This window comes from Bubalus bubalis, chromosome 24 (assembly GCF_019923935.1).
Source record: "Bubalus bubalis isolate 160015118507 breed Murrah chromosome 24, NDDB_SH_1, whole genome shotgun sequence".
Classification (NCBI taxonomy): domain Eukaryota; kingdom Metazoa; phylum Chordata; class Mammalia; order Artiodactyla; family Bovidae; genus Bubalus; species Bubalus bubalis.
The window spans coordinates 8,756,054-8,767,009 of record NC_059180.1 but is presented as its reverse complement, the minus strand read 5'-3'; the positions used below and the strand labels follow the sequence as shown (position 1 = coordinate 8,767,009).

At 53.6% G+C, this 10,956-nt stretch overlaps 2 protein-coding genes across 7 annotated transcripts; one reads left to right on the top strand and one right to left on the bottom strand.

Annotated features, from left to right (window-relative positions):
• The first annotated feature begins 2,297 nt into the window (after positions 1–2,297).
• ABHD11 (abhydrolase domain containing 11) lies at positions 2,298–10,045 on the top strand. 6 transcript variants are annotated; one of them, XR_006548166.2, is made up of 8 exons: positions 2,305–2,492; positions 2,674–2,809; positions 3,493–3,666; positions 3,814–3,984; positions 4,084–4,265; positions 4,492–4,706; positions 5,321–8,747; positions 9,298–10,045. XR_006548166.2 is itself a non-coding variant. In XM_006057089.3 (6 exons), the coding sequence occupies exons 1-6, from the start codon at positions 2,377–2,379 to the stop codon at positions 4,622–4,624; spliced, it is 912 nt and encodes a 303-aa protein (XP_006057151.1). In that variant the 5' UTR covers positions 2,305–2,376; the 3' UTR covers positions 4,625–4,781. The 6 variants fall into 6 exon arrangements, 3 of the variants coding, with proteins under 3 accessions (XP_044791608.1, XP_044791609.1, XP_006057151.1); XR_003106341.3 differs by having other exon boundaries at positions 5,326–10,045; XR_327434.4 differs by having other exon boundaries at positions 5,321–10,045.
• LOC102394247 (BICD family-like cargo adapter 1) lies at positions 4,728–5,828 on the bottom strand. The gene is made up of 4 exons (XM_044935831.1): positions 5,752–5,828; positions 5,384–5,524; positions 5,031–5,151; positions 4,728–4,947 (listed from the first exon to the last, which is right to left on the bottom strand). Exons 1-4 carry the CDS (start codon positions 5,826–5,828, stop codon positions 4,801–4,803), a joined length of 486 nt encoding a protein of 161 aa, XP_044791766.1. The 3' UTR covers positions 4,728–4,800.
• Positions 10,046–10,956: the final 911 nt, after the last annotated feature.

Sequence of the window (10,956 nt, the reverse complement as noted above, 5' to 3'; positions counted from 1 at the left end):
TGGACATGAGTTTGAGCAAGTTCCGGGAGATGGTGAAGGACAGAAGCATGGTGTGCTGCAGTCCACAGGGTCACAGAGTCAGACACGACTGAGTAACTGAAGAACAACACAGCTCCCCAGTGGGAAGTAGCAGGGGTTTTTGTAGCCACAGGTTCCAGGAAACAAACTCACTCGGAAGGACAATGCAGATAGTGGAGTGAAGTTTATTACACCGGCGGGCCCAAGGCAGAGTCTCCTCTTAGCCAAGGACCCCAACCAGTTTTTGTGAAAACCTTATATACCCTAAGTGTATGTGCCCAAACCCACCTCCCCAAATTCCCTGAAACTAGTCTGAACAAAGGAAGAGAAAGATACAAAGTTAACCCGCGATTCATATGCCTTAAGCCTGGGTAGTTAACAGTGGACAATTATCAATAGACCTGTGGTCATACCCCAATAAGCATAATAGAACTTATGATTCTATTTGGTTACACAGATAATTAGGGTATTCTTTTAGGCAATGGAGAGTCTAGGTATGAGCCCTGGGGTTCTTCCATCCGGGGTGCCTGGTTTTCCAGTTGGTATGTCATTTCCATAGATACTGGGCATAGAGCTCAAAGTCCACGGCCCGGCCCAAGATGGAGTCCTGCTTTCAAGATGGAGCCTGTTCTGTCTGTTTCCTCCTTCAGGGTAAGGACCTGAAGGAAGGTGTGTAGTGTAGTCTTTGGGGGTGCCTGGTTGGTCTGCACCACGTGCCTTATAGGATCTTAGTTCCCCAACAGAAATTGACTCAGGACCCTCACCAGTGAGAATGCAGAGTCCTAACCACTGGACCACCAGGGAATTCCCCTTGATGTTTGTTTGTTTTTAAACAGATAAGCTATTTTATTTGTTTGGCTTTGGTCTTAGTTGTGGCATGCAGGATCATATACATATATATATATAATTTCATTTGCTTGTTTTCGGCTGTGCTGGGTCTTCATTGCTGCACGGGCTTTTCTCTAGTTGTGGCCAGTGGGGGGCCGGTTTGTTGCAATTCAAGGGCTTCTCATTGTGGTGGCTTCTCTTGTTGCAGCTCCTGGGCTCTAGGACACAGGCTCAATAGTTACAGCGCAGGGGACCAGTTACTCCGTAAAATGTGGGATCTTCCCAGACCAGGGATAAGACCGGCATCTCTTGCATCGCAGGCAGAGATTCTCCACCACTGAGCCACCAGGGAAGCCCATGCAGAATCTTTGTTGCAGCATGTTCCCTGACCAGGTGTCAAACCCAGCCCTCTGCATTGGGAGCACAGAGTCTTAGCCACTGGCCCACCAAGGAAGTCCCTCCCCTGATGGTTTCTGAGCAGAAGAATGCCTTAGAAAGAGCAGCTACTCTTGTAACTGCTGAAGGCTCGACTGCTGCGGAAGCCAGCTGAGACCTGAGACGTTGCCACTGCCACCATTAGCCCAGACAAGGAAGAGAACGTGGCAGCCCGTCAGGGTTCCAAAAAGGGGGTGACATCCCTGCACGATGTGCTGAGCGGGTGGGAGGATTATTTATTATTTAATATTTCTCTGCTGATAAATGGGGGGCGTGGTGAGCACAGCTGAACCCAATACAGCTCAGTGCACTAAGCAAATGCCCTCTCTAGTACAAACAACTGGCCTTCCACCTTGACTCGAAGACCAGAGATTCCGGTTCTTCCGCTTGTAAAAGTTATTTGCCTCGGTTTCCCCATCTGTAAAGGGCGGGGAGGCGGGCAGGTTGGAGACGACCTCCAGAGCCTCTCCGAGCTCCTTCTAGAGTCGACTTCAAGATTAGTGAGAGGTGTTCCGCTCCTTCCGGCCTGCCTGGGTCCGCGGCAGTGGAGCACGGCGCCTCCAAGCTGCTCCTGCCGCCGCCCGCCGCACAGAAAATACCGCATCTACCCAAGGCGGCGCTAGAGGGCAGAGGAGCAGGCCGCAGCGGGGCCAGGCAGGGACTTCAGCGGCTTGCCAAGGAGCTGCCCCGCGACCAGAGTTCAAGCCCAAACCCCGTGACTACATCCTGAGCGACCGAGACCAGACTCCAAAACGAAAGATCAGATTCCGGGCATAGGTTCTCCACTTGGGAGGAGCCGAGAGGGAGCTCAGCGGGGCGGGGTCAGGGTGTTGGGTGGCTCCGCCCGGAGCGTGGCCAGGGGCGGGGCTCTCGCCTGTGGGCGTGGCACCCGCAGGGCTACGTACGGGCGCAAGGGGCGGAGCCTAGAAGAGAGACAGGTTTCCGGGATTACGTAAGGAGACGTGAGCGAAGGCGGGGCGCTCCGCGCTAGGGGGCGGGGAGAAGCCGGAGCTCCGGCCGGAATTGGGCGGGGCCCTGAGCGAGGCGGAGCCAAGGGGACTGCACGAGGTGCGCGCCTGGTAGAAGACCGTGGAGATGCTCCGCTGGACGCGTGCTTGGACGGTTCCCTATAAGGGGATCGGCCCCTCCAATTCGAGCTTCTCCAGACTGCCTGTCGCACCCAGCAGCAGTCAAGGCGGCACCGAGCCGAGGTCAGTCAAGGGCGTCCGCTGGGAGGCCGTCCCTCGCTCCTCCCCCCGCGCCCCCCCGCCCCCCCGCCCCCCGAGTTTGTCCCAGTTGGCTCCGCTTCCTCCGCTTGGGCCCTCCCTCTCCCAGGCCGCTCGCTTCCACTGCTGCCTCATACCCTTCCCCCACCCTCGTTCCTCCCGCCAGACCGGTGCCGCTTTCCTACAAGCTTCTGGACGGCGAGGCAGCTAGCCCGCCCCTTGTCTTTCTGCATGGGCTCTTCGGCAGCAAAACCAACTTCAACTCCATCGCCAAGGCCCTGGCTCAGCAGACAGGCCGGAGGGTGAGCTTCTGGAGTCGGCGGGGCCCTGAGGGAGGTGGGGTCTGGGTGGGCGGGGCCCTAGAGGAGGCAGAGGTGTGGCCAGCTTCTCTGTCCCTAACGCTTGGGAGCGGCGGGTCTCTCTGATAAGAAATAAAAGAGATTGACCTTCTGAGGTTGGAGGCCCCAGGGCAGACCCAGGCCCACGACGAACCCCATTCATTCCCTGGTGCTTTCACCCACCCAGTCCTTCATTCGTATTATAGATCTCCATCTGTGTGATCCACCCAGACTTAGCCTCTGCTCTCAGATACCTAGGCACCAACATCCTGTCCGCTAAGGGGGCCAGACCCTGCTTGTTCACCAGGGGATGACAGGGGCTTTCCACCTCCTGCAGCTGCCCGCCCTGCTGTGCTCCAGCTGTTGCCAGTTCTTGCTGTCTGCTTTCTCTGTAGCTGCCAGCCAGCTAGGCCAAATGTCTGGAGACGTGGTCACACTCCTTGGGCCTTCTGGCACAGTGGCTCCGGTTCTTCATTTGGGCCTCCAAGGTCTGAGAACAGGGGTCTTCTCACCATCCGGGCCCTTTCCCCCTTCTGGATCTCCCCCACCCCGGGCTCTCCACCTCCCTCAGCCTGCAGATCTGCCAGGCTTTTGGCTCTGCCCTGACTGTGGATGCCAGCGCTGCTCCCCACCTCCCGCTTCCCCAGGTGCTGACAGTGGATGCTCGGAACCATGGTGAGAGCCCTCACAGCCCAGACATGAGCTACGAGGCCATGAGCAAGGATCTGCAAGACCTCCTGCCCCAACTGGGCCTGGTGCCCTGCGTCCTCATTGGCCACAGCATGGGAGGCAGGACCGCCATGCTGCTGGCACTTCAGAGGGTGAGCCGTCCCTCTCCAGGGCTTCCTCCTATCTGTTGTCGACCCTGAGCCCTCAGCAGGCAGCCTGGAACTCCAGCGAGCCTTGGATGGCTGAGTTCCAGATCTAGGAACCTGCCCTAAGGTGCCCAGTCTGCTTCTCTCCCGCAGCCAGAGCTGGTGGAGCGCCTGATTGCCGTGGACATCAGCCCAGTGGAGACCACATCCAGCTCGAACTTTCCAAACTACATCGCAGCCATGAGGGCCGTGGACATGGCGAATGAGGCGTCCCTTTCTGGCGCCCGAAAACTGGCTGATGAAAGGCTCCGCTCTGTTATCCAGGTAATGCACGCAAGCCCCTGTGTGGTGTTGGTAGAGGAAGAGTGGCAGCCCCAGGCCTCACACAGAGCCCCCCACCCTGCAACTGTGGGACCCCCACAGAGCGCTAGCACGCGGCAGTTCCTGCTCACCAACCTGGTGGAGGTGGACGGGCACTTCGTGTGGAGGCTGAACTTGGATGCCTTGGCCCAGCACATGGACAAGATCTTGGACTTCCCCGCACTACAAGAAACCTACTCTGGGCCAACCCTCTTCCTCCGGGGTGGAAACTCTCAATTCCTGCTGTAAGCCAGGCTGGGTGGTAGGGACGGGCATACCCGACTTACCCAGCCCCTCAGCCTGCCTTGGGGAGGGCTGGGGTGTGGGTAAGCGGTGCCTGAAAATCGGAAACACCACTGGGCACATAGACTCACGTGGTTCTCCCTCTCTCCCTGCTTGGCCTCTGTGTCCCCCCTTCTCTCCACTTTCCTCCTGTCATCCCTTCTCGGCCGCTTTCTCTCTGGTGTTCAGTCCCAGCCACTACCCTGAGATTAGGCGGCTGTTCCCTCGGGCCCAGATGCAGACTGTGCCAAACGCTAGCCACTGGGTCCACAGCGAACGCCCGCAGGACTTCACGGCAGCAGTCCGAAGCTTCCTGGCCTAAGGGTTGCTGGCCAGAGGAGACGTGAAACCCCAGGCGTCAAGGCTCTGCGTCCTGCTCCCTGTTTCTGTACAGAAGCACTCAGGTGGGCACTCCAAGGGCACGAGGATGCAGAAGGGGTCAGACCTCAAATTTTAATGAATAAAGACACTCCTCCCAAGGTCTTGGGCTGAGCTTTCTCACCGCCAGCGTCCCCACCGACTCAGGGGGAATCGGATCCAGGGGGTCCTGGCAGTTCCAGGGTCTGCGGGGGCTCCCGGAGCACCCCGGGACTCTCTCTGCAGCTGACTCTCAACCTGCTGCCGCACCAGCCGTTGCATGTCCTCCTGGGGGCCAGAAGAGCAGGGTCGGGCCAGGCCTGTGCTTGTCTGGCCCTGCCTCCCAGGCCCAGCCAGCACACCCACCTTACCTCCCAGGCCTCCACCTCCTGCCTCAGTCTCAGCTTCTCCTCCAGAACTTCCAGCAGCTGGGCCTCCACAGCACGCAGCTTGGCTCTGCACGTGTCCAGCTCAGCCTCCACGGCCCGCTTCCTGAGGGGGGCAGAGAGCAGCCTGAGGCTCAGGCCCTGCAGATGTGATTCTGGGCCCTGGGGGTGGACCAGTGTGGCCACAGCCCCCTGCCTTGGGACAGTATTCGTACAAGTATCTATGCAGCTTTCCTCCCAGGAATGCCCGACTTCCCCGCTTCCCCTCCTGGCAGGACAGAGCCTCGATGGGGAGCCATCCACCGCCCTCCCAACCCCCGCAAGCAGCTGCCTCTCACTTGGCGATAGCGTCATCTCGCTCCCGGAGGACCTGGTCCAGCGAAGGCTCTGTCTGGGTGTGCCCCAGTGCTCCAGCCGCTTGGGATTCCGGGCTCTGCAGTCGGGCCACAGAGGTGGGAGCAGGGGTTTCTGGGTCTTGCCTGGATGAGGTGCCCCATGTGGCCCTTCCGCCCTGACCTTGATCCTGATGCCGATGTCAGGAGGGGAAGGGTCTGAGACACTCTGCACCTGCCCGCCAGTAGTAGGTGTGGCCCCCTTCCCACCTAACGGGGAGCAGAGGGGCGGGGTGTTTGGACCCCCAGGGAGGAAAGGCATTCTTACCCGATCCCCACGAAAGGGGCGAAGTGGCTTCAGAAGGGCAACTTACCCCTTGAGGGCCCCAGACTGAGAGGGTGGCCTGGCGACTGGGACTCTTGTCAGCGGGGTGGGGCAGGCGGAGGACATGGCCCTTTGCCCTTGCTTCCTGTCCGGGCACTCCCTGTCAGGCCCCACCCCCGGCCGGCTGGCCGTGCCCTTGTCTCCCCTCCTGGAACCCTCTGGCCAGACCCAGTTTTCTCAGCCCCTTCCTTGCCCAGTCATTCATGCCCTTCACCTCAAGGTGGCGCTCCACTCACGTCAGGAGATGAGAAAGGAGCGTGAGAGCCTGTGCTCAGTGACTTAAGTCCTGTCAGACTCTGTGACCCTGTGGACTGCAGCACGCAGGCTCCTCTGTCCGTGGGATTCTCCAGGCAAGAATAATGGAGTGGGTTGCCATTTCCTCCTCCAGGGGATCTTCCTGACCTGGGGATCAAACCCACGTCTCCTGCAGATTGACAGGAGATTGACAGGCAGATTCTTCACCACTGAGCCACCTGGGAAGCCAGATGAGAAAGGAGGGACAGAGCCCAGCTGCCTCCAGTGCTGAGACTAGTGCCCCACCCCCCTATCCTGCAGAGCTGGCATCTTGGAACCCTGAATGAATGGCATCATCCATATAACCAGAACCAGAGGGAAATAGGTCTAACTGTTCCTGGCAAATTTCTCCTAACATCTTAGCAAAAACAGTTCCCATCTGGGGATTCCCAAGCAGTCTAGTGGTTAGGACTCCATGCTCTCACTGCCAGGGGCTTAGGTTCAATCTCTTGTCAGAGAACTAAAATCCCACAAGTTGCACAGCAAAAAAAAAAAAAAATTCTCCTAACATCTTGAACGTCCATCCTCCCTAGAAATATCCTCCAGTATTCCCACATTATTGCTCATTATCCCCCCAATACTCCCCACATTCTGATCGTGGAGCGTGGGTGGGGATGGGGAGGTCTCGGAATCTCAGTATCCCACACCTTCCTAGCTGCAACCGCTTAGTGCCCAGGTGACATCAAAGATATAAATGGGCTTCCCCTTTGAGAGACCTCTGCAGCACAGGTCCGTCTTGGGCATTAGACCCTCGGTCCTGCTCTAAACAGTATATCCTTCTTCCAAGATCCCCACCAGGAAGCTCCCTGCAGACATGACTCCTGATGGTCCGTGGGTCCCACTCAGCCAGGTGCACCTCCAACAGCCAGACATCCCAGTTTCTTTGACTGAACCCCAGTGAAGAGGTAGAACTGAGCTGTACCCCTAAACACCCCTTTTGTGGAAGTTTGCATTCAGTGTATTTCTGGAGGAGGCTACTCTGTCATGATCCAGACAGGACCCCTGCTCTCGGAATTCTGGGTATTATCAGAGAAGGGTGTCAGGGAGCCCAGGGACAGGGGGAGCACAGAGGGCCCTCACATCCAGCCATGGGGATTCCACAGGGGCTTGTCTGAAAATGAGTCCCGAAGGCCAGCCGGAGTCAGCCAGAAGGGCTAACATTCATGCCAGGCTAAAATTCATGACGTTTATTTTAACTTTTTTCTTTGAAACAATTTCAAACTGTAATGCCCCCCCTCCAAAAAATTCCTTTTAGGGTAAAAAAAAATCTAGTGTAAAACATTGCTCCCAGTTGTCACATCTCTCTCCTTCAATCTAGAACAACTTTGCAACCTTTCTTTGAATTTTGACCTTGGCGTGTTTGAAGATTACAGGGAAGTTATTTTGTAGACTGGCGTGTCCTCTGATACGGGTTTGTTCATTCCTCCTGCACATTTAAACAACTGTCACACATTTTGGGCAGAAATATCACAAAAAAAAGATACTGTGGGTTTTTTTGTTTTGCTGCACCGTGGAGCCTGTGGGATCTTAGTTACCTGAACCGGGATTGAACCCAAGCCATGGCAGTGAAAGCACCAAAGTGCCAAGTCCTAACCACTGGACCACCAGGGAATTCCCGATGCTGTGTTCTTACATCCAGTATCATTTGGAACCATGACTGGTGGTGCTGGTAATATTGATCACTTGATCATAATTAGTCAGTATTGAGAAAATGAGGTATTTTATGACCATAGGTTTCAGCATCCATTTATGTATCTTGTCTGAATTAATACAATGGCTTGCAAATGGAGTTTTCCAGTTTTATAATTTCTTCTGCATTTATTAGTTGGCCTTCTATTATTAATATAAAGAAGAACTTTTTCTTCACTCCTATTTATTCATTTTACTTATGTCAGGTGGACTTGTGATATTCTATTTTATTCAAGAGGCTATAACACATTCCTATCATTTATTTTGATGCTCATATTGTCCCAGAACTGGTCAGTGGGTGCCCCTTACTGACCTCTTCATTTTAATGTGTCACATCCTTCTTTGGAACCTTCCATTCTTTCTGGCTCAAGAAGATATTCCAGGTTCACCTTATTTTTCCGTGCCCCCAGCCCTAGAATTATCCATTTTGGCAAGAATACCTATTTCTTTTTGGTGGTGAATAGTATTTAGAAACCAAGATGTGGGTGTTAGTTGTGCTCGATGCAGTTAAGGTAACGTCTCCTGCCAGGCCCACTCAGTAGACACACGTTCTCCATACACACATAAACATACACATTTATACCTCTGTTCCTTCATCTGTGTGAGAGTTCATTTTGTATGTCAACTTAGGACTGAGTCACTGGATGCCCAGTTATCTGGTTAAACATTACTTCTGGGTGTGTCTGTGAGGGTGTTTCCAGAAGAGATTAGCATTTGACTTGGTGGCCTGAATAAAACGGTGGCCCTCCCCAAGATGGACAGGAATCATCCAACCCATTGAGGGCCTGAATAGAACAAAAAGCCAGAGGAAAGGCTGAATTCTGTCTTCCAGCCTGTTGAGCTGAGATCTTGGTCTTCTCCTGCCCTTAGGCTGGTACTTGCACCACCAGGGCACTGCCCCTTCTCAGGCCTTTTTTCTCAGTCTGGAGCTCCAGCACCCCGCTTTCCAAGTCTCCAGCTTGCAGACAGCAGACTGTGAGACTTCTCAGCCTCCATAATGGTGTGAGTCAATTCCTCATAATAAAATTTCTTTCTCTATATTTATCATATTGGTTTTGGTTCTCCGAAAACCCAAACGAATACAACTTCCATGTATTGAAAGATAGTGGTCATTCAGACATTACGTTCCAGTCCAGTGGCACTGGGTTCATCGCAGCTTTCCCCCTTTCCAGATTTTTACTCCCTTTTCCCCAGTTGTCTTCAATATATTCTTGTAATTTGTTCAATGTATGTAGCTAATCCTGTATGTAGGTAATCCCCTGAGACAACAGGCTGCCCCTGACTTAAATGCCCTCCTTACAAGGGGTTGGGTCCAGCAGGGCTGCCTTCTCACCCCACCCCAATCCTATCTGCATACATGGCCCTGGCTGCCATTGGGCTATCAGACATTTCTAAGAGATTTTTTTTCTGGGGGGGTGGTGCTTCACTATATGTGGGATCTTAGTTCCCTAACCAGGGATAAAACCCACACACCCTGCACTGGAAGACAAGACCTAACCACTGGACCACCAGGGAAGTCCCTCTAAGAGCCTTATATTCATTCATTCCACAGGTATTTACTGAGCACCTACTATTGCTTCAGGCATGTTTCCCGGTGATGGAAAGCAGGAAGACAGACAGAGTTCCCTGACCTCCCGAGCTCACGTTCTAGGGAAGGGAGACAGACAATAAACAAAAAAGTACACCAGATGGTAAGAAGTTCTGTGAAGAAAGAGAAGGAGAATAAGAAAAGACTAGGAGACTGCTAGTTTATGTAATTCTGTGCTATCCTGCTGCCGCTGCTAAGTCACTTCAGTCGTGTCCAACTCAGTGCGACCCCATAGACAGCAGCCCACCAGGCTCCCCCGTCCCTGGGATTCTCCAGGCAAGAACACTGGAGTGGGTTGCCATTTCCTTCTCCAGTGCATGAAAGTGAAAAGTGAAAGTGAAGTCGCTCAGTTGTGTCCAACTCTTCGCAACCCCATGGACTACAGCCTACCAGGCTCCTCCATCCATGGACCCTAGGGAGACCGCAAATATTAACCTACCACTTAGATGAAAAATAGCCATTCTCATGACTTGGAATAATAATTTTTCCAGCAACAGCATCATTTATGAATTCAAAAGGTCTGTATTTCCAAACACAAGTGAAGATGATACATTCGAGAAAACTGTATGGGGGAAGTCAAACGAGGGGCTAGGTATGGCTCATGGCAGATGCCAATGAGCAGCACAAATGCAAGTGAAGGGTTTGAATCAACTTTCACAAACCGTGAGCATGGAAAAGAATTTCCTTTGAAATAAAGTTATTCTTAAAAATATGTGCTTTAAAATCTTACAATTTGAAAAAAATAACTTTAAATATGAAATGTTTTCACTAAATATCATAACCAGGGAGTTACGTGTTTCATCTGCATCCCTAAATGTTTTCATTAGAATAGTGGGCCAAATTCCTTTTTTAAAAATATCTTGTTGGGAAAAGGAGGGCAATGTATTCAAGCATATTGTCAATTCCATCACCCACCCTACCTCCAATATCACGTGCTGAGCAGTGAGACTCCTTCCCCAGCTGCCTACTCCCTGAGTCTCCCTCCTCCACTGCACCCCCAGCATGGCTGAGCCCAAGCCTCAAGACTGAACTGGAAGATGGTTACAGGTTGACGGTGGGCTGGGAGTCTGGAGCTTGGAAGAAGAAGGAGAGCTGCCTGCTGGGCAGGGCCAGGCTTGGTGGTCAAAACAGCTTGGGTTTGCAAGGGCTAGGTGGCTTAGAAACCATGTCACCTAACCCTCAGTGCCTGCTGTGCGTTTACCTCTCTGAGCCTCATCGTCTCATCTGTGAATTGAAACCTAGGAGGGCGTCCCTGATAGGGTCACAGTAAGGGTGAGGCTTACACAATGGCCAGCACTTTGTACAACAATGGGCCGGGGCCAGACTACCCAGGAGAGGAGAAAGAAGGAGAAATCCTTCCAGAAAGCAGCAGAAAAGCCACAATGGAGAACATTGACCACACACACACACACACACACACACATACACACACACTTCCCCCAGCCATGGAGCCTGGGTCAGCTGCCCCTTCCTGCTCTGCAGCCCCCACAGGTTGGCCCCAAGGACACTTCTGTTCCCAAACCCTATATAAACTGCCTTCCATTCCTCCTCCTGACCCCAACAGCCCTTGGACTTCCCCATCATTGTCTTGTCATGGTCAGGGTGTCTCTCCCACAACTCTGG

Bases quoted from the DNA above. Each gene is read 5' to 3' on its own strand.
- ABHD11 (XM_006057089.3), top strand. From the start codon at position 2,377: ATGCTCCGCTGGACGCGTGCTTGGACGGTTCCCTATAAGGGGATCGGC. The intron at 3,667-3,813 runs GTGAGCCGTCCC...TCTCTCCCGCAG, and splicing joins TGCTGCTGGCACTTCAGAGG to CCAGAGCTGGTGGAGCGCCT. The intron at 3,985-4,083 runs GTAATGCACGCA...GGACCCCCACAG, and splicing joins GGCTCCGCTCTGTTATCCAG to AGCGCTAGCACGCGGCAGTT.
- LOC102394247 (XM_044935831.1), bottom strand. From the start codon at position 5,828: ATGTCCTCCGCCTGCCCCACCCCGCTGACAAGAGTCCCAGTCGCCAGG. The intron at 5,525-5,751 runs GTAAGTTGCCCT...CACCTCATCCAG, and splicing joins CAGTCTGGGGCCCTCAAGGG to GCAAGACCCAGAAACCCCTG. The intron at 4,948-5,030 runs GTAAGGTGGGTG...TCTGGCCCCCAG, and splicing joins AGGAGGTGGAGGCCTGGGAG to GAGGACATGCAACGGCTGGT.